Source organism: Phaseolus vulgaris, chromosome 5 (assembly GCF_000499845.2).
Source record: "Phaseolus vulgaris cultivar G19833 chromosome 5, P. vulgaris v2.0, whole genome shotgun sequence".
Lineage (NCBI taxonomy): Eukaryota > Viridiplantae > Streptophyta > Magnoliopsida > Fabales > Fabaceae > Phaseolus > Phaseolus vulgaris.
Window position 1 is genome coordinate 34543809 of NC_023755.2, and position 24749 is coordinate 34568557.

The following is a 24749-nucleotide window of genomic DNA, read 5'->3' on the forward strand; positions in this document are numbered from 1 at the left end:
TTCGCAAACGGCCATGATGCATATATTTCCTGCAAGTCATGTGACGGAAGATGTTTAAGTCCTCCCAACTCCTAACATTTTTTACACTTCCGCACAAAATTCTTACTATCTTCTCGGATTGTCGATCCGTAATACCCAACTCTCAAAATTCTCGCTGCCATGGCTCTTGCACCTAAATGATATCCACACATGCCTTCATGAAGTTCCCTAAGAACATAATCTCCTTGATCTTTCGTCACAAATTTTAATAGAGGAGTTGAATATCCTCGTCTATATAAATCTTGGCCAATAAAAGTATACTTCGCCGCCTTCTTCGCCAAACTCATGTCCCCACCTCTCCTTTCTCTTACGCCATTATAAATTTGTTAACCAACACCATCCAATCTTCTTCTTCTTCCGTCACTACCAAACACTCATTAGCAGTTATAGTTGGGATATGTAACGTTTGTTGAATGATTGAGTTATGATGTGCTTGTTTTTTACAACTTTCCAGCTTTGACAATAAATCGAATTTTGTATTCTTCTCTCTCAGTATGTGCTCTATCTCTGCCATTTCAAACTCTTGCATAATACTTTTCACTTTATGATAATACTGAATTAACAAATGATCTTTCACTTGATATTCTCCTCTGATATGTCCCACCATTAACTTCGAATCAGTTTTACATAACAATTTCGTTGCTCACATGTCTCTTGCTAATAATAATCATGTTATCAATGCTTCATATTCAACTTGATTATTTGAAGTTTTGAATTTAAACATCAAAGCTTGCTCCACCCTAAATCTTCCCAGTCATTCTAACACTATTCCAGCTCCATTGCCTTTTTTATTTGAAGCTCCATCCAAATGTAAAACCCATACCTCTTCTTCCAACAACTTCGCCTCATCAACACTCCCCTTATTTCTACTCCTCAACATCATCTCAATCTTCAAACTTGTTAAATAACATTCTCGAGTAGTACATTGATCTACATACATTGTTGTAACCTCCTTCCGGCCAGCTAGAAATTTCATAGCTAAATTAGGTGTTGATATTATTGCTCCTAGTTTGTTTAAAGATGGTCTTTCCAGCAAAACATTATAAGAATTTTTGGCATATATCACTAGATACCGAATGCTAATGACTTGAGATAAACTTTTGGTCCCAAACCTCATCCTTAAATCAACATACCACTTCGTCGTCACCCTTTCTCCTGAAAATCCAATTACCTGCTCATAATGAGGTTGAATTTCATCTTCTGATAAGTTTAATTTTAAAAATGTATCTCAATACAAAATATCAACAGAGCTTCCTTGGTCTACTAACGTCTTCATAACCACAAAATCTTCTATCTCAATAGTAATCACAGTTGAGTCATCTTGATTGGGGTTAATATCTTTGAAATCTTTATCTGTGAATGTTATTGTCGACATACTTCTCTTATAAATTGAACTAGTAGTTCTTGATGATCTTACATGCCTCTTTCTTGATGATGAAGAAACTCCTCCTCTTGCAAAACCTTCGGAAATAGTATTGATCACTCCCCTTATCGCCTTACTGGACTTCTCCCCCTCCTTGGTCTAGGAATTCTTCCTTTATCCCTCCTTTCATCATATGATATCTTCTCATTTGTGGTTCATAACTTCTCTCCCTTCCTCCCTCTCGACTTTCCTCATTTCTTCAGTCCCAACCTCTACCCCCACTCTGTTCCACGCCTCAATCTCTTGATTCAAATCTTATCGCTTCATTTCTTTGTATATATTGCTTAAGATGTCCTACCTGAATCAATTCTTCGATCTTATCTCTTAACCCTGCACATTTTTCCGTGTTGTGGCCAAAATTCTTGTGATATCTGCAATGCTTGTTGTGATCAACATTACTAAGAGTAGGTATTTTTCTTGGTAAAGGAATTAACTAAATATGAAGGGTTTCTTCTAATATCTTTGCTCGCTTAGCATTTAGCGGAGAATATCGTGCAAATCATGGTCATATGTATGTCTCTTTCGGCTTCTTCCATCTTCCTCCTTCCTTTTCCCTCCTATCCACCCCTTCTTCCATACAAATCTGACTCTTGAAACTTCTTAATTCTTCTAATTGCATAAACTTCGCCGCTCTTTGTCTTAACTCATCAAGATCGATTGCAGGCCGCTTGCTTAGGCTATCAACAAATGGTCCTGGTCTCAATGTTGTAACCATATGGTGCATGGTTACCTTAGGACTTAAAGTTCGAATACTCAAAACCACTTTTCCGAATCTCTCCATAAACACCCTTAACGGTTCCTCCCTCTCCTGCCGAATATTTACTAATGCAATAGATGTGAGATGATGTGGCCTACTGGTAGCAAGTTGAGCTCCAAATTTCATCACCAATGTATCAAAATAGTCAATTGAATAAGGTGGTAATTTCGTGAACCAACTCAATGCAACTCCTTACAACGTTGTCGGAAATACGCTACATAGAGTAACATCATTTGAAGTGTACAAGCTGATCCGAGTAATGTACACCACAACTTGTTCGTCGGGATTAGTGCTTCCATCATACTTCTCCAGTGTTGGACTCTTCTCGTTATTAGTCAGCAATACTTCCATAATTCCTTCAGAAAAAGGGTGCTTTCTTATTGACGTCCCATAAACATCACGAGACACAAAACGAGTCTTCTTGTGCGATACTTCAAAGCTATTAACAGTTGTTAGATTTGGTCGTGTACTTGTCTCCACATACTCTCGCATTGAATTTAAAGGCGTAGTATTTTCCTCTTTAAGCTTTTGCTTCATGTACATGTTTTCGGCTCTTAATGCTTCCATCTCATCTACATTCTTCTTCTTCAACACCTCCAACTCCCTCTGCAACTTAACCAACATAGACATAGTTGAGTCCTCCTGTCCACTTTCTTCTTCCTCCATATGATTCTTCCCCCTTGTGACTACCATTTTCCTCAACACTTCACTCTCAGCTCCACGGTGGGCACCAAAATGTACTTGTACAAACTGTGGGAGAGAGTGCTCTTAGAATCCGTCCTCGCTTTACTCTTTTTGCTCCTCTGTCAAGTCCTTATCTCGATCAACTTCTTCTCTTGGTCAACTCCTTCTCTTAGTCACTCATACTTTTGGAATTAATTTACGATCTCTCGCTATGAGGTGCGGTACCTGCAGGAATTCTCCAATGCTTAAGTTAGAATTAAGCATTCTATTTATCTATACTACTGTTAATAGACTTATTGAGCATGTCACATCATTTTAATCCTTCTACTTACATCATTTTCATACGTATCTCTTATTAATACTGATACTTTTCCACATAATATTTTCACTAATACTTTTACTTGATTTTTACTTTTTTTTTTTCGACATCTCGACTTTTCGAACTTTCCGCATACAAACTTTCTGCATAACCGGTTCAATGCCTAATATTCAAATTAAGAATATCGACCTTAACTTCATCTTTTTAATTGTGTTTAATATCATCTTACAATTTATGTTAGACCAATAATCTTTGAAGAAATACATTTTTCCGAAATATCTTGATACTTCACATCCGACTTCATTTTACATTAACCTAATAATCAACAATATTATTATTTTAATAAACTTTTATGTTATTTAATTATAAATTTATCTTTCATTATCTTACCCTGTATACAATTTCATCATCCAAACTTGAGCAGCTTAATGTAGCTTGGTATCCTAACCCTTTTGCTGCCATCTTTAGTTAATCTTATCTACAATTATTTTATTATTTTGACTTACATTATTTAAGGTTATGTTTTGAAATCTTGACTTGAAATTATTTTATTGTCGTTCAATTGATACCTGTAAAAATGGTATTATTCATATTGGCAAGAAGGTAAGGTTAGTCAAAAAAATTCCTTAAGACATTGGAACTTAAAAAAAAAAAGACTAGCAACCTCAATCAAAAAATAGTTATCAATATCAATTAAAAAAGATCTTTACTTACAAAAATACAGTCTCACTTCATTGATGTCGATAATTTTTTTTATTAATATTAACTAAATTTTACTATAAAGAAAACATAATTAATGTTATCAATCAATAACTCTATATACGTTTTGATGGACATTCATTGAAAAAAGTCAACTAATGTAAATTGAAAATCATCTTAGTTTACACTAACAAAAAATATTGTATTTAATATTAATTAAAAACACATCACTGATATTGATAAATAAAACCTTAACTAACATAATATGAGAAATAATATTAATAGTTAAGAAATAATCTAATGTATATGGAAAAAAATAATTAAAAAATATTCATTATTAATGTCAAAATTAGTTGCTAAAATGATGTGGAGTGAGTGACACGCAATCTAAACCAAGTAAAAATGTTTCGGTAAAAGCCAAATTAATAATAAAATAAGAAAAAATACATAAACTCAATAAAAGAGAAAATATAAAGAATTTAAAACTACTATATTTTTAAGTTAAATTTTAAATTATGTAGTATCAAGTAATTAAATTACTAAAATTTAAACTTTTTTTTATCTAAATAAACATATTTTGTATAAAAAAATATTTTCAATTTTCTAATAAATAAGTTACATTCTAATTTATTTATTATGAAAGTTTCTGACAAATATTAATTACCTCCCTATATGATTAAAACATTATATTTAATAATTTGAATTATTTTCAATAAAAGAATTTCGTAATAGAATGTTTAAAATATTTTTCTTAACCTTCTTTATTTTTCAATTTATCGTTTTTTTATCTTAATTTCTAAATTAAATTTAAGCATTCTTTAAAAATAATGTCAATAGTTAAAAAATTCTACATCATAATATAATTTTTTTATTAAAAATCTAAAACATAATTTATATATTAAAATTATTTATTAAAAGTATTATATAACACAAGTGTTTAACAAATTATTAAGGGTATTATTATATAACACAAAGAGTTTAACAAATATTACAAGAAAATTACTCAACAAAAATTAAATAAATAAAAAATAACTAGTTACATTTAAATATTATTTTATAAAATAAAAATTATTAATATTTAAATAATTTTTATTATTAATAAAAATTTATAAACTATTTTTAAATTGATATCGAAATAACTAATTTATAACTTAAAGTAGTTAATAATTAAAACATTTATAATTATTAAATACTATTTTAAAAATTATTTATAATTTTTATTAATAATAAAAATTATTTATAATTTTTATTAATAATAAAAATTATTTCATAAGTAATATTTAACTTAATTAATATAATAATTAATTATTTTTTTATAAAATTAATTATTATTTAATAATTTTATAAATACACACTTCCAATTTTAAAAAATTTACCATATTAATTAATAAAAAATATTATTAATATGAATATTATAATTGATTAATTATAAAATAAGTTGTTGATATAAGTGTAAAACTATTTTATAAAAGGTTTAATAAAAATGTATACATATATATATATATATATATTTATAAATAGTATTTGATAAATATAAATTTGAATATTTTAAATTTAAATTTTACATTAAAATTTTGTGAAATATTTTTTTTATTTATATATTTACTTTTATGATTAACAGAATTATATAGTTATTATTTTTACCTTTTTTTAACTTATCTATTTACTTTTTATTATATTTTTAACTTATTAATCACCGCATTCTTAAAGAGATAATAATCAAACCATAATTGTTTTAAACAAAAACAAAAAAAAATATTTTAAATATTTAATAAAATATATATTTTTTATTAAAATTCAATTCTAACCATCCAAAATTATAAAAAAAAATTTAAAGTTTAATTAAATCAAGCCGTATCATAATAATTTTAGTTTTTAAAAATAAATATTTACCTTACCATTAGAATATGGATATACACTTACATAGTAATTTTCTTTAGATATGAATGCAGCAGAGAGTACTTCTCAGTGAAAAATTATTAGGAGTTAAAGAATAGGTTTTTCTTTTTCTTTTTTGCTAACAGAGTGTGACCCAACAAGTGAAGGTGAGAAGAAGAGAAGAGAAGAGGAAAAATGAGCAGCGAATCAAGGCCGGTGCCGAGGAGAGAGAGTCCATGGGGAATCACCGGAGACAATCATCCTGAACCCAAAGCTCACCGTTGCAACGACCGTGTTGAGGATGTTATCCAGGTTTATCTTTTTCCCCTTTTCTCTTTTCAATTTTACCTTCCCTACTTTTCATCAATTTGTTCATGTAATTCAGGATCGCTGCTCACTTCACCTTCTTTTCTCTGCTTATCTTTTTTTTTTCTGTGTGTTTAATTGGAACAATCTTTCTGTTATTATTATTATCATCATCATTTCTAAGTCCCAAATCAAGGTGGTAAATTTTGTAGGCTTGCTTTGAGGGAAACCCATTCAAGACTGTTCCGGGACCTTTCAAGCTCTTCTGGCAGTGCATGCGTTCAAAACCTGGGTCAGATTATCATCTACCTTGCAATTATATCTACTCTCTTTGTTTTAAGATAATTTCATTTTATGAATTGAGCTATAGCTGTGGGTGGATATAATTTGGGAAGCACAAATGTGATAAGGGAAACGGAAGGTACTGAAAGACTTCTTTAAAGGGGTGTGTATAATCAAATAAGAAGTGAATGCCAATTTAAAAACTAGAGAGTGTGATCATTAGTTGAGAAGACTTTAGGAGAGATGAGTGCAATTTTCCTTATGATTCATCGTTTTATGTCGTTACTGTAATATTATCTTCTGAAATGTTATGCAAATTTAAAACATAAAAGTAAAAAATAAAAAACATATGTACTTGCGACTTGCCATTATTTCAAAACCTATCGTTGTTTGATGTTGAATATATATTACTTCAAGAGTAATTCTAATAAAGTTACCAACACCATCACTTTTCATATTCTCTTACTCTAACAGTTACAAAAGAGTTATTAGAGTCGTAAGATTAACTTGATCCCTTAGACATTCTTGCAAGTAATCTGATCCTCTGCATGTACGTGTATGAATTATTATATTATTAGCAACACCGGTACTTGAAACATGGGGAGGCTTTAGTAGCTGAGAGTATTACACCCCTGTATGGGGTGTATCTGTTCATGTAAGTAGATGGGAGATAGGGGAAAAAAAGAAAATGAAGAAAGAGAGAATTACATGTGATACGAATGAAAAGAAAGGGATAAGAAGAAAATGGGATGAAAAATAGGATGAAAGAGAAATCATGGCTCTGTAGTGAAGTTTAGTTTTATTTTCATTGAATACAATATGAAGAAAATCAACTACTGCTTGGGGTGACTCTATAGTGAAGTTTATTTTTATTTTCATGCCTTGTTATGGCTTTCCTTTCCCCATACAAGTTTCTCGATTACCTTGTTAAACGTGTGACATTTATTTTGTGGCTATTACAGTGAGGAACCAACAGAACCATATACTTACGTAGATTTTGATCTTCCAAAGAAAGAGGCGAATCCTGTGAAACCTGAAGAGTAGTGCCACTTTTACTTACAACTGCCTTAACACCTTTGGCACAAGATTGTCGTCCTGTAGTGGTTTCAAAATTACCCTCCTTGTGGATGTTTATTGGAAGGAAATATGTAACTAAGTTGTTTTTGTTTCTTACATTCAAACAGACGTCATATGCCTTGTTACTTCATTAGAAATCATGGCTGGTTGCATTTTTGAATAATTTGCATGATAAACTATTGGTTATTTGTTTGATGTTATAACAGCATTCATTAGTATTCTGCTGGATTGGTTTTAGTTTTTAATGTAACAGAATTTGTATTGCAACATAACAAGAGATGAAAGGAAAGAAGAAAGTGAGGATGAAGAAAAACATGTGAAAAGATTGACTGATATTCATTTATTCTAAATTCAAAACTGAGATAAACCAATGCATACACACTAAGAAACCAAAATAAGAATGAAAAGCTAACTAAGCAAGGAAGCCAGAAAACTATATATGTGTGTATGTATCTGTGAGAGAGAGGGGGAAATTTCAAGTCTTGCTCTACATAGTCTTCTTTCCTTTGGTATTATAATGATGAGGTAACGTGAAGTCATTTCTACTGATGTCTTGAGACTTTTGCGACCATACTAGTCATAAAAAAAATCTTTTAATATTACACCACCTGCACAGTTCAATTACAGCATCTGCTAAATCTATGTATACTTCCACCAGATGTTGGTTAAATAAGCTAGTTTCATTGTATAAACTATGATAGTAGATTTAGAAAACATAAATTGGGTTGCTATACTTTGATAGCATGCTGACAATGCAATGTTTCTTTGATTTGGTTCAACCAGACCCTCTAATCTCTTGGAAAAATTACTGGAACCATTTTGTGTTTATAATCCTTATATCAATTTTGATATGATTTCATTTAAATTTTCTAGATTAAAAATTATTTGAAATCTACTTACTGTTAAAGAATACTCTTGGTTGTCAAATGTTGTGATATTTGTATGAACCATGTTTATGAAACATTTTATTTTTCTTATTTTCTTGTCAATTTTAACCAATAGAAAGTGTATTCATAATCTTATTAACTGTTTTTCATTGATAAAATATGAAGAATGGTGTTGGTTTAATCAAAGAAGCTAACACAAAAGTTGGAGTTGCCAATTTGGTTGTTGTGGGAAAGGTTTATCTGGCAAGTGAATAATCTTTTCTTGATTCAACAAATAACAATATCTATTCATGACTGCCCACATGCATGTGACAGGAAATATGTTTACCATTAAAATGATTGAACATTTGATGGCCTTGTTGTACTGAATTGTTACCGACAATTTTGCATAGTCAACAATACTTTCTTTCTTAATTTATCCAAAAAAAAAAATACCTTTTTAATATTATCTAGATTAGTTCCTTTTAAAAAAATTGTAGGGTTTATTATCATCGTAGAAAATTTTGTTCTAAGAGGATTATCACGAACAATTAAGTTTTTTTTCCTGAATATTTTAATGTAGTTATTTTTTTAAGATTTCTTTTGTAAATTTAAAATGTATAATAGTAACACAATTTGTTTTAAGTTCAGTAATGAATTAAATTTTGAAGGACCTAGCGAGACTCTGAACTGATTCACCAAAACTTTTTTATAATTTTTTTATACATGAATCTGAAGTTTTGAAAAATAAAAATGAAGAGAGGTCAATTTATTTGGGAGAGTTGTTTAATAATTATAAAAATACACAATTTAAGACATTATATTTACACTAAACTATCATTTATTTCTTTTATTTTAAAACTTGTTAAATTAAAGAGTACTCGTTCTAAAGAATTTTTCTTTCCTCCTTTATTTTTTATTTATTTAAAAGATAAATTCATGGACATTAAAAAAATACACAAAACTTTAGATGATGAATACGAGTTTCCTCCACATATGAATTATGCATTTAGGGCATGGAGAGTATAAAAAATATCCATCCATTTGTTTTATTTAGTTGTCACAGGCTAGTTCTACGTTATTTTATAGTTTTATCATGTTTAAAAAAATTTTTTAAAAATGATTGTTTTTATATAAACCTATAACCAAAACCAATAAGTTTCTTAGTATTTGGGTTTTTAAAAAACAAACTCAGTTTTTAAGTATTTTGTGGTCAAGGAACATATGGAAAATTAAAATCCTTTTCAAATTGATCATAGTTCATTTATGATATATCATTTTACAATTTTTTTTCCTTAAATCATTTTACTATTTTAATGAAGATATTAAATAAAATAATAAATATACGTAACATCTTAAAAATATTTTAATATTGTTTATATTTAATAAATTAAAAATTTAGTTCAAAAAGTTTAGAAGAATTCTAGGCCATGTCAGTAATGGGATTGTTGAATATTGATGAAAAATATATTAAGTTCAATGTCTAAGCTTTATTGGTGCAATTTGTTAAATAATTTATGTAAATTAGTATATTTTTAAAATTACCAATATTGTTAGTAATGGAACTGTTGAATTTTGATGAAAAATATATTAAGTTGAATGTCTAAGGTTTATTGATGTAATTTATTAAATAATTTATGTAAATGGGTATATTTTTTTTTAAAATATCAATATATGTAAATTGTTCTTCCAAAGACAAATATTACAAGCACGATTTTGGAATCAAGATTAGTATCCTTATAGAAGATTAAATTTTATTCCTGACCTTCAAATGCACATAAAAGTTAAGTATGAAGACCAATTACTGATAGTATCCAAAACAAAATAGATGAATAATTTAAAATAAGTCAAAGACAGTATTTTTATTGTGAAACAAAAGTCAAAATAAAAAGAATTTTTTATATAGACATCGAAAATCTTATTTTGTAATATTGGCTTCCTCTTCATTTTATTTTATTAAAATAAATACTTGAATTTATTATTCTTTAAAATTTTCTCAAATTTCATTTAATTAGCGTAATTAATTTAATCAATTAACCAAATTATCTAATAATATAAATATGTTCTTACGAAATATGAGATATATAAGGCAATTTTCCATTAGTAAAAAAGTGTTAACAAAATATACCATTGGAGAGAATGATGTAAAATTGCTAACAATTCACGAAAAAAGTGAATGAACCATGTTTAATTGGTTCATTTTTGTTGGTCACTTTGACACCTTCCATTGAATAATACTACTCTTGAACTCTTCAATTTGATAAAATTCACTTTGTAAAAGGTCTACATAAGATTGTCACTTTAAGCAAATAAAATGGTATTTCCATTGAGGATGAACTCTGCATGAAAACCTCTTATTCATGAACAACTCTTAGTTGGAGACTTAAAACTGTTCTGTATGAAGGTAGATTTGTCTAAATCTAGTGTATTTTGGCCTGAAGAAGACCATGATTGTTTATTTTTTTCTCTTTATACTAGCAATCTCACAGGGCAAGTTCTCTATCCAAGAAGGTAGAAATTAAAATATTTCAATTCTGACAAAGTTGTGTCACTACTGTTATTATGGTATGGCCTAAACAAGAGAAGTAAAAGAAGAGGCTACAAAAATATACATGGATACTTAGGCAGATGAACTAGATTGGCCATCTAAGCTCAGACTGCGTCTCCTTTTCTTACTCTTCTGCTTAAGTATCTCTTTGATTTCTTTTTCTTTCTTATCCACAAAATAAATCAAGTTTCTGAAGCTATTAGTGGTTCCAAAAGGCCCTTTACCTTTAGGCCTGACTGGTGAAATTTCCTCATCATGTTGCTCATGTTCTGGGCTGAATTTTGTGTATTGACATAGCACTCTAGTGAAGAATGCAATCAAAGCAAGGAGACATGCAATGCCGCATATAAGAAAGAGGCCCCAGAAGCTACTCAGAGATAGTTTGTTTAAATCCACATTATTTTCTTGTGTAGAACAATCCTGTTTTAAGAGCCATTTGTCATGGATTTTTTGCAGGTCACCATTCTCTGAGAGTTGAAGAATGGCAGTTGACATGTCAACAGCAAGGGGAGAGTCCCTCTGGAATGCCTGTCATCAAATAAGAGAAGAATATCAGTGTTGTGTAAGGTATAAACACTAATAGAAACAACTTCAATAAGTACAAGAATTTATACATGGACTTAGCTCAAACCCTTTTAAAAAGTAAACAAAACTTAGATGCAGAACTTATTAATGTTGTTCTCCAATTAAAATCATGATAATTTCTGCTTTCATTGTTTTCTCAGAAAATAGTATCAACAATATTCTAACACAAAAAATGAGTTTTGTTGAAGAGCATCTAGGAATGTAAACACCTTAGACTTGCAAATAAAGATACTTACAAATCCCCAACCACTTTTAGTGAACTCCTGCCCAACGGTTCTGAACTTACAGTTTGTATTGGACATTAAGATTTCAATATAAGGAAGCTCATCAACAACAGCCACAACCCCTCCATCTTTTGGTCCACGCTCAAGGGCATCAATATATGCCTCCATATTCTTCAATGTAACTATCCTTGATGGTTGTACATTGAGTTCTTCTGTCAAATACTTCCGTGCAAATGACCCTTCTTGAATTCCAATTGGTTGATTACTTGAGATCAAGCTGTCAATTCCTTCAATCTGTGATGACAGTTGCTGCACTGTGAGGATGGATGTTAAGCTAGCTGTGTAGCTTGAATTGATAATTAGCACCACAAAAAGCCATATGATTAGAACCAATCTCCCAAGACCACTCACTGTGTTCTCTCCTGCACCAGGTCAAAACAGCAAAGTAAGTCAACAACCTTTACCACGTGTCACAAAATAAGGACTGTCACAAGCCAAAATTGAAGTTATGTCGTGAATGAGAATCTGTGGCCACGTACTGTGTGAGAAAAACATTGTTGAGAAACTAAACCTGCAAAAGAAGAACTTATCTCAGCAAATGTTAAACTAAGCCATGCATCTCCTAGTACTAGGCATGCTATGCGGGGGTTGGAAATTCAGAAAGAGACACATTTATTCCAAGACATTCTTACAAAACAAAAGAGAGGAAGATACATATTAAGAAGGAGACTTTATGTCTAACTCAACCTTATAAAATCTTTATAAGCCGACTTATAAAATGAGGTTAGAGGAAGATACGTATTAAGAAGGAGATTTATATTTAACTCAATCTCATAAAAGTTTTATAAACCGACTTATGGTTTGCACTCACTTATAGACTATGAAAGTCCTTATCTCTAGTCGATATAAAATCTTCAAAAAAAAAAATCATATATTAACCTCAGTTCTAACTTACAAATTACACTCCAGTGGTGGTGGCAGTATATTATGATAGATGGAGGTTGCAATGTCAAAGACAAACTGTGTCATATTCCAAAAGATTGAGCTAAAGGCCATCAAATTGAAATAATATACTAACCAAAAGACTGTCATGAGTTGTTTCTTTGGTCTACCACGGAACTCCGGATTGTGCCGGTGCTCAAGAATCCATACAACGGTTCCCACAAGGACAAAAAAGGCACCAGTAACACACCACATTTGAGCAGTGAAGGGCTTGAGAAAAGACCAAGGACTTGATTTGATCTCCTTGACAGGAACAACAACAACCAGGCCTGATTCTATGTAAGGTTGAGTAAAATCCAAAAACCTTGTCCTGTTGGGGACAATTGTAACATCACCAACAGCTGCATCATAGGTCTGAAGAAGTAAAAGGCCAAATTAAGATAGCTACTAGAATCTGAAGAGACCTCAACCAACCTTGGAAACACAAAAATGTATTCTACAATCTAGATACTACATGCAAAAACTATAGACAATCGAAAGCCATATTATAGCCGATTAGGCTGCAAAGTATGTTTAGAACCTTACATTTAGTTCAACTTGACTTGCAAGGTCATCGTAGCTAGGATTTCTGTTACCAGGTCCAAATAATATGTATTCTCGCGGGACAGGATAAGGCAACAAGTTTATGGCAGCTTCAAATACATCAATGCAATAGCCTCTTACTCCAGGGGGGTTCTTGTCTTTAGAAACAAACTCCAAGTAGCTTACTCGGTTAGGCACTGCAATTCTCAGTGGCTTTCCATTGTTGGGAAACACCCATCCTCTTGGTTTAACTGCAGTTTCTCCAGGCCATATAACATCGTATAGTTTCTGGCTGCTCGTTGAAGTGTTAGGTGGCTTCTTATACAGAATTTCTGGAGCCACAACCGAGAGACCTGAGTAATTAGACCAATAACCAATTCTGCGCATTCCAGATCCACCAATGTTCAAGATATCATATGCTGGATGAATTCTATTCCTTTCATTATCAAACTGAACTAGTCCAGTCAAACCAGTGTAGTTGGTTCTCAAAATTGTCTGCAGAAAAGTAGGGCCTTCATCAAAAACATGAAGTGATTCTAAATGCAGTGTGCTTCCATTTGTGTCGCTCAATTTAGGGTCAGGGGAGAAAGATACCACACCACCTTCTTTCAAAAAAGCATCAAGAGCACGGGCTACTAACCAAACGGTATCATATGCATACAATGCATAGGAATTGAAGCTTGGAGTCTCCTTGTTTATTAGTCTCTTCATCCTGGAGAAAAAATTCTTCTTTTCATTAGTATCAGGAGTGTGATGACGTAAAGCCAAAACCCCTTGTAGGAGATTCAATGTTTTAGGATCAACTGGCTCTATTGAATCAAGTGCTGAAGCAAGCGAATCTGTTGCAATCCATACATAGCCATCGTCCATCATTCCTAGCTTCTCAGCAATAGAAAAAATGCTCAAACAAGTTTCAGGATTAGCATGCAAAACAAAGACCCGTGACTCCATTAAGTTCACTCCATTTAACAAGTCACTGATGTCTTTCTTGAGGGCCCCAGGAGGAAATGCAGCCTTGTAAGAAATCTTGGCACGTTTTTTTGCCAGAGCATCTCCTAGTACTGAAATTCCATTTCTTCCATTATCATCATCTACATAAATGGCTATTATCTCCCTCCATCTGTAGTAATCTACCAAAGTTGCAATTGCATACATCTGATAATAGTCACTTTGGGTGCTGCGAACAAAATATGGGTACTGAAGGGAAGATAGAGAAGGGTCTGTTGCCCCAAATGAAACAAGAGGAACATGGAGTTCATTGGCCACATGAGAGATGACATGGGCTATTCCTGAGGACTGTGGACCAATTGCAGCAATCACTTCATCCTCCATCAACTGCAAAGCTGCATACATTATCAAGATAAATCAACGAAGCTTGTTCAATTCTTTTCCACACACTTGCAGAGAGGGGACTATAAGAAAGAATGTGCAACTACAGTCTTCAGAAATTCTTCTCTAAATTCTGTCCCATTATCTATGCAAATAGCATAATCATTTTTATACACTTTTCACAAACACGTACTAACGAAAAAATGTACCAGTACATAAGTTTATTTTAATTTGAGAGAAGTTTGATTCGTGTTATCTTCTTTCTTAGTATCATTTCTAAACACGATTTAGCAAGATTGATAAGAACCAAGTTAATGTGGAAGAAACTGAATGATAATCTTGAAATGAAAGATTCTTAAACATAACAAAAAAGTTACAAAATTGAACATGATCATACACAGAATGAAACATACCATGTGAAGGAGAGGTTCACGAGGACAGGATGTTTAATCCATATTGTCTGAATTCTAAGGGCATGTTTACTAACCCTCAATTTTTAAGAATATTTTTTTTAAGTAAAAAAGATTATCACATAAATTAATCTAAACATGCACCAAGCAATAAAAAGGTAATAGACAAAATCAAGAAGTTTAATTTGATAATAAATGTACTCCTAAAAGACAAGCCCTCAAATTGAACAAAGAAACAGCACCTTGGTAGCTTCATAAATTCAAGTTTTGGCAAGTACCTTCCATTGTTCCAGCAAACCCACTGCAATTTGTATCATGCAAAGCAGCTTCCAGTTTAATGCCAGGGAGAACGCTTGAATCAGCATTAACATCTTCGAAAGCAGCCACGAATGCAGGTTTAGATGATCTTCCAATTATAGAATTAAGACTGAACAGTGCTCCAACTCTCAAAACTCTTGGTTTCGAAGAAGTAGAAGAGTTTGTGATAGTAGTTCCTGTCCTTCCCACCACTCCCTGTGTCGGAATCCACAAGAACAAAACCAAGAGAAACAACACCCTTCCTAAAAACATTCTTCCCTGACTTGTGACCCACATCATCTCCATCTGTGAGAAAAAACCTGAAAGTTCTTCAGTTTAAAGCAGCATCAGAACTCAGCACCTGTCATGTGCCAACCATTTCATCAGCAGCACATGAGAAGGCAAGAATCACCATAGCTGGAAGTAGCCAAAGACCAGAATCTTTTGGTCTTAGAAAGTTAAAATCAAACCTTTCCTATTCCTGAAGAAAACAGAAACACCCCCAGAAGACTAGATTCAAGCATCCAACAGGAACAAGCCATATGGTACTATCAGCAACTTAGATTTTAAAATTCAGATATTCTTCACTTACCCAGATGCAAAAGAAAAATGTTGTTATCGTATCCAGTACTTTTATTTTATTAAATTTATAATAAAAAAATCAAGGTCATAAATTCTAAGGTGAAAGACTCCACTGAACCATATAAACAAGTAGATGTGTTGGTGAAAACAAGACCCACATGCCTTGTATATTGAGAATTTCAAGAAAGAAACAAAAAGATTATAATATAATATGATGCAAGAGAAACCACGAGAGAAAAGATAAGGAGATGAAAGTATCTAAGATTACCTCAACACCAAACTTAATGTGTGAAAGCTTCTCATGTTCCAACAGTTTTGAAGACTTGTTATAAATGATTGAGAGCATGTGATTGAAGACTGAAACTGCCCTCTTCACTAGCAAAAAGAAGGAAGCTATTGTGTTTCACGCTGTAAGCAAAGAATCACAGTTCCTTCAAGTCTAGACAATCAAATTTTGTCTTCTCTCGGAGTTAATTTCAACAAGTGTGTAACAAAATCTTTGTCTTCTCCTGTGACTGAGTTATTGGCATGATATTTTGGTGAATCACATTTTTTTATTGTGAAAAAGTGTCACGATAAGTTGAGTGTGGTAGTGACGGCATATCTAGAAATCAACTATATCAACACGTCTATTATACATATAAATATATATATATATATACATATAAATATATATACATATAAATAAATAAATATATATACATATAAATAAATATATATATATATATATATATATATATATACTTCTGACATCTTTAGTAGCACATGTTTAAAGAGGGGTTCACACACTGTCGAGCGTGACCCAACACAAACACAGTCTCAGAATATGACAAAGGAAAATTATATGATAATAATAAATTTTGAATAAAGAAAATGTTATTTTGACAAGCATAATGAAAAGTTATATCAGTTAAAAACTGTGATGTGATAGATATAATTCTAAAATTACTCTAAATATTTCTCTTTCTAATTATTATAATATGTTGAAAAGCTCGAAATATCAATAGTCTTTGAGTAAGAATAAAGTACTATAATATTTTTTTTTAATTAAAAAATTGTAACTGTAAAAAATACGAATCTCTATCAACTTTCATTTTGTCGGAGTGATTTTTCACTATTTTTTATGTACAGCCAATGAGAACGTAAAAATTGATGAACTGAAAATTTATTATCCAACAGTGTAGAAAACTAGAAATTACTGTTTTTGGCATCATCAGCGAATGTGGACTCATCATTAATGTAAAGGTTGAAATTCTTTGGATCTCCAACTACTTCATTCAGTGCATTAATTTGTGATAATTTTATAAATACATATCATACTTTAAAAATACTAAAACAAAAAAAAAAAATATAGTCATCAAGTGTTTGATACCTATATATCCTTTTTAGATATATAATCACTTTTAAAAGCTTAGACATGTAGTATATGGTAAAGAAAATATATTATGTGTTAAACATAAATATCTTACTCTAACCTTTAGAATGTGTTAGACTTTAATAAATTTTGGATTAACTTTCTTATAAAAAAATTGTTTAATTTTTTATTAAAGGAATTGATTCCTAAAGCTTTGTAGAACTAGTTGGGCACCGATCCCAATGGTTGTATAGATGTGTTAAAGTTAATGAATAATTAAGTTAATATTTAGTTAACTAATCTCCATCTTCAATTTTTTTTATCGAAATATTCTGCAGGAAGCTTTTAAAAGCAATAGTTTCTTTGAAAGTGATTATTGTAAAAAATGCAGTGATTACAGTTACTCCTGCTAATACGTTTCTAATCTAGGGCATCTTTTACTTTTTTTCATTTGCTATTTGGATTAGAAGATATTTATGTACAGTATATGACGAGGGCACGTTCCAATTCAATTATTGGTGTCTTTATATTTTGAATAGTTGTGTTGTACACAGTACTCTTCTTAATTAAAATAAGATTATTTATAAAGGATACACTGTAGCATATTGATTTCTTAAAAGAGAAAAAAATTGGTTGAATAACTAACAAACACAGGTCCAGCTTTCAGCAACCCAACAAAGATATATAATTAATTAGAGAAACTAATTTTCCAATCTATAATTTGTATTTGTTGAATGAAGTAAGTGCTTTGCAAGTATGTTCATGATGTGACCTTCATGATGTGACCTTAAAGGATTGAAATATGGCAGAAGTTCTTTTTGACTATTAAGAGGTAATGGTAATGATATAGAAAATTATACTTTTTATATAATCATATTACACCCTCAATATTATTATTTTAATATTTTTTTATGTTATTTAATTATTAATTTATTTTTTATTTATATTTAAATCATCACATCAGAAATTTGTATACAACTCTATGATATATTATTATTTTAATATTTTTCCATGTCATTTAATTATAAATTTATTTTTTATTATATATATTTATATCTAAATCATATATATAACTCTCCTAATTTTTTCAATGTATCATTTTTTTAAGAGGTAATCACATCTGTTTATATATAATGAGATGTCATTAGTAGAGTCATGAGGTAAAAAAAATTTACAGTAGTATAAGGTAATATGCAATAAGTGGTGGAGACATCATCATATGGAAAGGGGGAAAAGATAAAAAAGTGTCTTGTCAACAAAAGGTAGTAATAAAAGATTGAAGTTTGGTGGGGACTCAAGCAGTTGTCAACTTTGCAAGATAAGTGCATAATTTGCACAGCTTTAGCTGTTGCCCCAAGATTGCCACACACTCATGCTTGATGCCAAGTTTGACTGTTTGGAAGTCCTTGAATATATGCATTTTTCATTAAAATGTGTGAAAATTGATTTTTTAAAGTAAACAGACAATTAATATATGCTCTTGAGGTCTTTTTGGCTAGGGAGATGGACTTCAATTTTTAGATCACTAACCAGTGTTTTAAGTTTTGAACAGTTTGTGCCTTGGAAAACTTTTTGTAAGAAACTGTGAAGGATCAAATCATTAGTTTGATTCATCGAATTACTAACAAGTAATGGAATAGCAGCAGCCAAAACTTAGTCGTGGAGAAGCAAGTAAAATAGTAACTCGGGCGTATAGATCATTAGCACTCAAATTGCACAACATACTGCAATGGATATGAGTAAACCATCTTATGCAGCAGCACTTCTATTTGACTACAGAGATTGTGTGATAGAATAAAAACCTAGTACTACAAATAATATACAGGACCGTCATTATTTGTAACTATACAAAGACTATATTTCCATCAGGCATCTTATAAACATCTTAAGCAAACAACCTGAAGGACAGTAGATTATTGAAACCTACAAATTTGAGGCCTTTTGCAAGACAACTACAATGATCTCAGTTGGGGTTGTGATGATTGTCAGATGGAGTGAACATTTTCTTTATGGCCTCTTCCTTCTCATCAATGAAGTTAAAGAAGTTAACAACAACCTGGGAACAATGACTGCCTGATGGTTGTTCTGGGGACGAAGAAGCAATATCCTTTTGCTTTTGTTTGAAGCGGGCGTATTGCCGAATCATTAGCAGCAGAAACAGAAAAAGTGCAGCAAGAGAGACAACACCACATGAGAGATACAGGCCCCAAAAGCTAACCAAGTGAAGCTGGTCAGGCTTGGAGTTGCTTGTCCTTTCTTCAGGACAGCCCATTTTACAGAACCACTTCTCATGTATCATATGAAGATCCCCATTCTCAGAAAGTTTCAAAATTGCTGTAGACATGTCAAAGGCAAAAGGAGATTCTCTTTGAAAAGCCTGATGTATTGTTACAAAAATGTCAGTAAATGCGAAATATACTATAGAAGATAACTAAAATAACAGAATGTTAATGATGTCCACTTCTCCAAACCATGTGACCAAAAATCCAATTACGGACTGCTGTATAAGCACTTCTCAATGAACCATTACATGCCATATCCAGCAATCCATTGAATCATAAAAATACCACAAAGATATAAGCCTTTGTTTCAAAATGTAGTTCTAAGAATTTAGAAAATCATATATTGGACAAAACTTTTCTTATTAGATGTTTTCCCATTAAAAACATACTCCTATTTAAGTCTGGTTTAAAGATAGAAGTTGTTACTACAATCTATATTATCACTATCCCGAGGAAATCCGTAGCATTTAATTTTTATCATATATACTATATTGGCCATTTTGATATTCTAGTTAGATGGCCACTTACAAATCCCCAACTGCTTTTTGCGAATGGCTGTCCGATGATACCAAAATCAGTTTCTTTTGACAGAAATAACTCAACATACGGAAGCTCATCGACGATAGCTGCCACCCCTCCACCAGACGGTCCCTTCTGCAGTGCTAAAGCATATTCCTCGGGGGAGCCTAGTGGAATAAGCCTTGATTTTGATACATAAAGATTATCTGCCAGATAGCTGTAAGCAAATGACCCTACTTGGTATCCGATCGGCCAGTTACTTCCAATCAAGCTCTCAATTCCTGTGATGGGCGATGAAAGCTGCTCCACTGTAAGAATTGAAGTCAAGCTAGCTGTATAGCTAGCCGTGATCACCATCAATAGAAAAAGCCAGACTATCATCACCATTTTAGAAAGGGAGCTTATGGTATCTTCCTCTGATTTCGTGACAAAGTGAAAGATTATCAGAAAGCATAATAAAGATGCCACAGATATCATTCTTCACAATATAATAATGAATGCCAGAGAAAAAATTCATAACCAGTCCGGTTTTTCTTTGTTGATTTTACATTTAAACAATACAATATACTGCAAATAGATGCAAAACTGACTACGGATATGATATACTCAATTTAACATGTTTATGTGTGCATACCATACGTAAAAGATACCAATGGTCTAGCACTGTTGAATGGCAGTACTGTTAAATAAATTTTCTATGCAGATGTTACAAATATTTACTTAGTGCAAGACTGATATTGACTGATAAAATAAACATTATAAAAAGGCACACAAAATTAAGACTAACAACAAACTAGCAATTATCTAAATCTTATATACATACATACATCTATATACATATACATATATAAAGAGAGATAGAGAGAGAGTTTACTATTAAAACTAGCAAACAGAGAGGAAATGGATATTAGCGGACATATTATTTGGTTGGACACATTGAACCCATGGATTAATTATATGATGACCTATAGAAAGAAAAAGAAAACAAAGGAACTACTAGACTTTGGAGCAAGATGTTTTCTTACGATTTTTCTTAAACAGGGTTGAGAGGCTGAACCTGAAAAACAACAAAATCACAACATGGAGTTAGAATCTAAAACAAAGGATCAAAAGTGGGGCACCTATTGCTGCATCAAATTCAATAAACTAACTGTAAAAGGTAATCATATGACGCTAGAAAGGCTTACATTAACATTGTTACAATTTGCTTCTTAGGAGGACCACGGAAGTCATTGTTGACTCGGTGCTCAAGAATCCATATAACAATTCCAATCACCAAAAATGAGGCAGCAGTAGCACACCACATATCTGCTGTAAATGGTTTGAGGAAGACCCAAGCATTTGATCCTGCTTTGTTGATAGGAGCCACTATGACAAGGCTAGATGATGCAAAAGGCTGAGAAAAATCAACAATCCTTGTACGGTTTGTCACAATTGCAATGTCTCCTACAACAGCATCATATACCTAAACAATGTTCAAGGATTACATGGTTAAAAAAATCAATATTTAAATAAGTAATAAATGTAAAGCAACCACTGAAAGTAAGCTCCAAGGAATTGTCTTATAATGGATAAATCAAGACAACACTGAACAGAAACCAACGCTGATTACAATTTTTTCAATTTATGTTCCCTTGAAGAAGAAGGTAAAAATTTGTACAAACTTTGGAGCAAGAAAAAACATAATACTATTTCATCCATCAGAACTTTTACTTATAGCATAGCTGCTTTTTTGGTAAAAACACTGTATGTCAACTCAGAAAAACAATTGTAACCAGTTAAGTAGATACATATGAATTAACCAATGTTGAGAATGTTTTATTTTTTCAACATGGGTATCACTTACATTATCAGCAACCCTTTTCACAAGTTCATCATAATTGGGATTTGCTTTACCATTCCCGAAAGGCTTGAATACAAAGGGAACTTCATATGGGATAAAATCTAGGGCTTTCTTGAACACATCGATGCAATACCCCTGAATTTCATGACTATTTGGCACTTCAGTTACAAATTCAACAAAACTTGCTCTTTTTGGCACTCCAATTCTCAGTGGCTTGGTATTATCAGCAATCACCCAGCCACGTGGTCGATCTGTCTTTCCACCTGGCCAAGTAATGTTGTCAAGCTTCTGATCTTTGGAAAACCTGCTGTGTTCCTTTTTTTTAAGAGTCGCAGGGGGTACAACTGAAAATCCAGTATAATTAGACCAAAAACCAACCCTAGTAATTCCCAACTGATTGACATTGATAATATCATAACCACCACTTACAATATTTCTATCAGAATTAAACATAACTTGACCACTCACACCAGTAAAATTTGATTGTAATAATATCTTGACCAGATCAGATCCACCAGTGAAGATTTTGAGTTTGTCAAGCTGGACGCCAATTCCTTCTGTATGAGATAGCTTATACTTATCATGAAACATGAAGGTAAAATTATTTACTTTGATGAACTTATCAATTGAAAGTGCAATTGCCCAAACCGTGTCATAAGCAGAAAATCCATAGGAGTTCAAACTAGCATTTGTCAATCCATCTCTTTGCCTTTTTGTCCACCGAGAAACGAAAGCTCTCTTTTTCCTGGAATCCAAAATGTGTTGACGAAGACCAACAACCCCTTGGAGAACACTGAAAGAGGTCTGATTCACTGGGGATAATGAACCTATCGTAGCTGAGAGCCAATCCGTGACAAGCCAGACATAATCCTTGGCTATCATTTGAAGTTTATGGGCAACAGAAAAAATTCTCAATCTCGGATCAGGGTTGACATGAACAACATAAACACGAGGACCAAACAATTTGGATTGATTGAGTAAGTTGGTGATTTCATCCAGATCAAACTTAATACTCAAAGGCAGTTTATAAGAAATTTTTAATCTCCTCTTTTCAAGTTCATCACTTAAAGCAGATATTCCATTTCTACCATAATCATCATCTAAGAATACAACAATGACCTCTTTCCATCCATTAAAGTCAATTAGATCAGCCATTGCGGTCATTTGTGCCAAGTCGCTTTGCGTTGATCGAATAAAGAAAGGAAACTGGAGGGAGGACAGGGTTGGATCAGTGGCAGCATAGGAAACAAGAGGAACTTGGAGAGCATCAGCAATTTGAGAAACTGTGTGAGCTACGGCAGATGACTGGGGACCAATTATGGCTGCAACCCCTTTCTCAAGTAACTGAAAAGCTGAATAAACAGAATAGACAATTAAGAAATGTAAATTACAGATACCCCAAGTTAAAATTTGGAAATTTTACATCAATGTTTATGCATAGCCTTGACCAAGCCCTGCAGCAGACCAATCCTAAGAATGCACCAAGTAAGTCTTAACTAAGCACAATACTCAAGCCTAGTTCCTCACCATAGACTAGCTCACAGCACGGGCCAACCACTGCAACTAGTTTATCCTACTACACAATTATTATAGGCCAAGATCCAAGAGATTCTATTCTAGTGCTCCCGCACATCACATGTGACTAAGGTGCAAGATAAGCATCACTATCCTTCACGTGAGAAAGGCACCATACGCGCCAACGCTTGAAAAAGGTGGGAACAGTTAGAGGACATACTCCATAGATATGTGCAATCCTCTCCTTATCACACCAGGCTAGCCAGTACGTGATCTTGCTGGGATTTCATGAGTTTTTAACCAACTTTAAGACTCCTCTCAGTGAATGTGTTCTCTAGCGTGAACAGTTTATAAAGTTAGGTTCCAGTTAATAATAAAAGCAGTCAGCAAAACGAGGAAACAACATAAACTGTAACCTTGGAATATGATAAGCTGTCGCTAAAAACCTAAACATGGTGTAATCATCAGAAAAAGATGCTACATCATAGTATCAAAAAGGCATATTACCAAGCATGATTAATATTCATAAAAAAACAAAAAAAAAAGTTTATGCTGGCAGAGAATTTAAGATGTAAGAAGTCAAATTTAAGACGTGAGAAGTCAACAACATAATAACTAACAGATTCAAGCTTAAACCTAGAAACAGCTAAAGGGGGAATCTACTCCAGTAACAGCAGCAGCAACAACAACAACAAAATTGATGAGGTTCAGGGTTGGCACCTCCAATTGATCCCAGAAAAGCATTGCACATGGCATCCTTCATTATCAAGTTGAGTTTGGTTCCCTTGAGAACTGTGGGGTCCCCATTGACATCAGAAACGGCCATTTCCATAGCTTCCTTCGCAACTCTACCTATGACCGAATTGAAAGCAAAAACCGCACCAATGTTCACACTGGCAGGCCTTGTGCTGTGAGCAACACCACATATCCAAATCCATGTCACAAGGTGCAAAACCATGAATTTCTTCATGCTTGACCCAGAATTTCAAGTGACCACAAATTTCTTCACCGTAAAGACCCGAACTTGCCGACACCCAGCATCCAAAACAGCAAAAACATAGTTGAAATTGAAGAAAGATTACACTTTGATCGGTGCCCAGATGAGTTTAGTTGAAAAAGCAGAAGTGCAACGATTCCCTGTAGCCAAAAGGTTGTTGGGGTGAAATTATAAGCATTCAATTCAACCCATTCACTGGTATATAAAAAGGTGTTATTATTCCACTTTTCAAAGAGATTGGAAAATGATGGTTGGAGAGAGAGAGATACATACCACATATATCATTACTAAAGAAGAAGATTAATACAGTTTAAACATTAAATATTCAGAAATTAACGACTAATTATTTTTAACTAATTACAGAAATTAACGACTAATAATCTTTTCCAATATTCGCAGAAGATAAAATA

The 24749-nt window shown here is 32.3% G+C and overlaps 3 protein-coding genes across 6 annotated transcripts; 1 reads left to right on the plus strand and 2 right to left on the minus strand.

Moving 5' to 3' along the window:
- Positions 1 to 5893: 5893 nt before the first annotated feature.
- LOC137835548 (uncharacterized) lies at positions 5894 to 7685 on the plus strand. Its single transcript, XM_068644104.1, has 3 exons — positions 5894 to 6111; positions 6318 to 6397; positions 7350 to 7685. The coding sequence occupies exons 1-3, from the start codon at positions 5995 to 5997 to the stop codon at positions 7429 to 7431; spliced, it is 279 nt and encodes a 92-aa protein (XP_068500205.1). The 5' UTR covers positions 5894 to 5994; the 3' UTR covers positions 7432 to 7685.
- A 3140-nt stretch (positions 7686 to 10825) lies between these two features.
- On the minus strand, positions 10826 to 16451 carry LOC137835545 (glutamate receptor 3.4-like). Of its 3 annotated transcripts, none has more exons than XM_068644099.1 (7): positions 16098 to 16451; positions 15229 to 15728; positions 13215 to 14554; positions 12766 to 13043; positions 12227 to 12258; positions 11700 to 12109; positions 10826 to 11406 (listed from the first exon to the last, which is right to left on the minus strand). In XM_068644099.1, the coding sequence occupies exons 2-7, from the start codon at positions 15551 to 15553 to the stop codon at positions 10951 to 10953; spliced, it is 2841 nt and encodes a 946-aa protein (XP_068500200.1). In that variant the 5' UTR covers positions 15554 to 15728; positions 16098 to 16451; the 3' UTR covers positions 10826 to 10950. The 3 variants fall into 3 exon arrangements, with proteins under 3 accessions (XP_068500200.1, XP_068500198.1, XP_068500201.1); XM_068644097.1 differs by having other exon boundaries at positions 15229 to 15553; positions 16098 to 16429; XM_068644100.1 differs by having other exon boundaries at positions 15229 to 15608; positions 16098 to 16420.
- A 2404-nt stretch (positions 16452 to 18855) lies between these two features.
- LOC137835546 (glutamate receptor 3.7) lies at positions 18856 to 24628 on the minus strand. 2 transcript variants are annotated; one of them, XM_068644101.1, is made up of 6 exons: positions 24063 to 24628; positions 21831 to 23179; positions 21172 to 21449; positions 21010 to 21041; positions 19994 to 20400; positions 18856 to 19560 (listed from the first exon to the last, which is right to left on the minus strand). In XM_068644101.1, the coding sequence occupies exons 1-6, from the start codon at positions 24310 to 24312 to the stop codon at positions 19147 to 19149; spliced, it is 2730 nt and encodes a 909-aa protein (XP_068500202.1). In that variant the 5' UTR covers positions 24313 to 24628; the 3' UTR covers positions 18856 to 19146. The 2 variants fall into 2 exon arrangements, with proteins under 2 accessions (XP_068500202.1, XP_068500203.1); XM_068644102.1 differs by having other exon boundaries at positions 21831 to 23676; positions 24063 to 24511.
- Between the last annotated feature and the right edge of the window lie 121 nt (positions 24629 to 24749).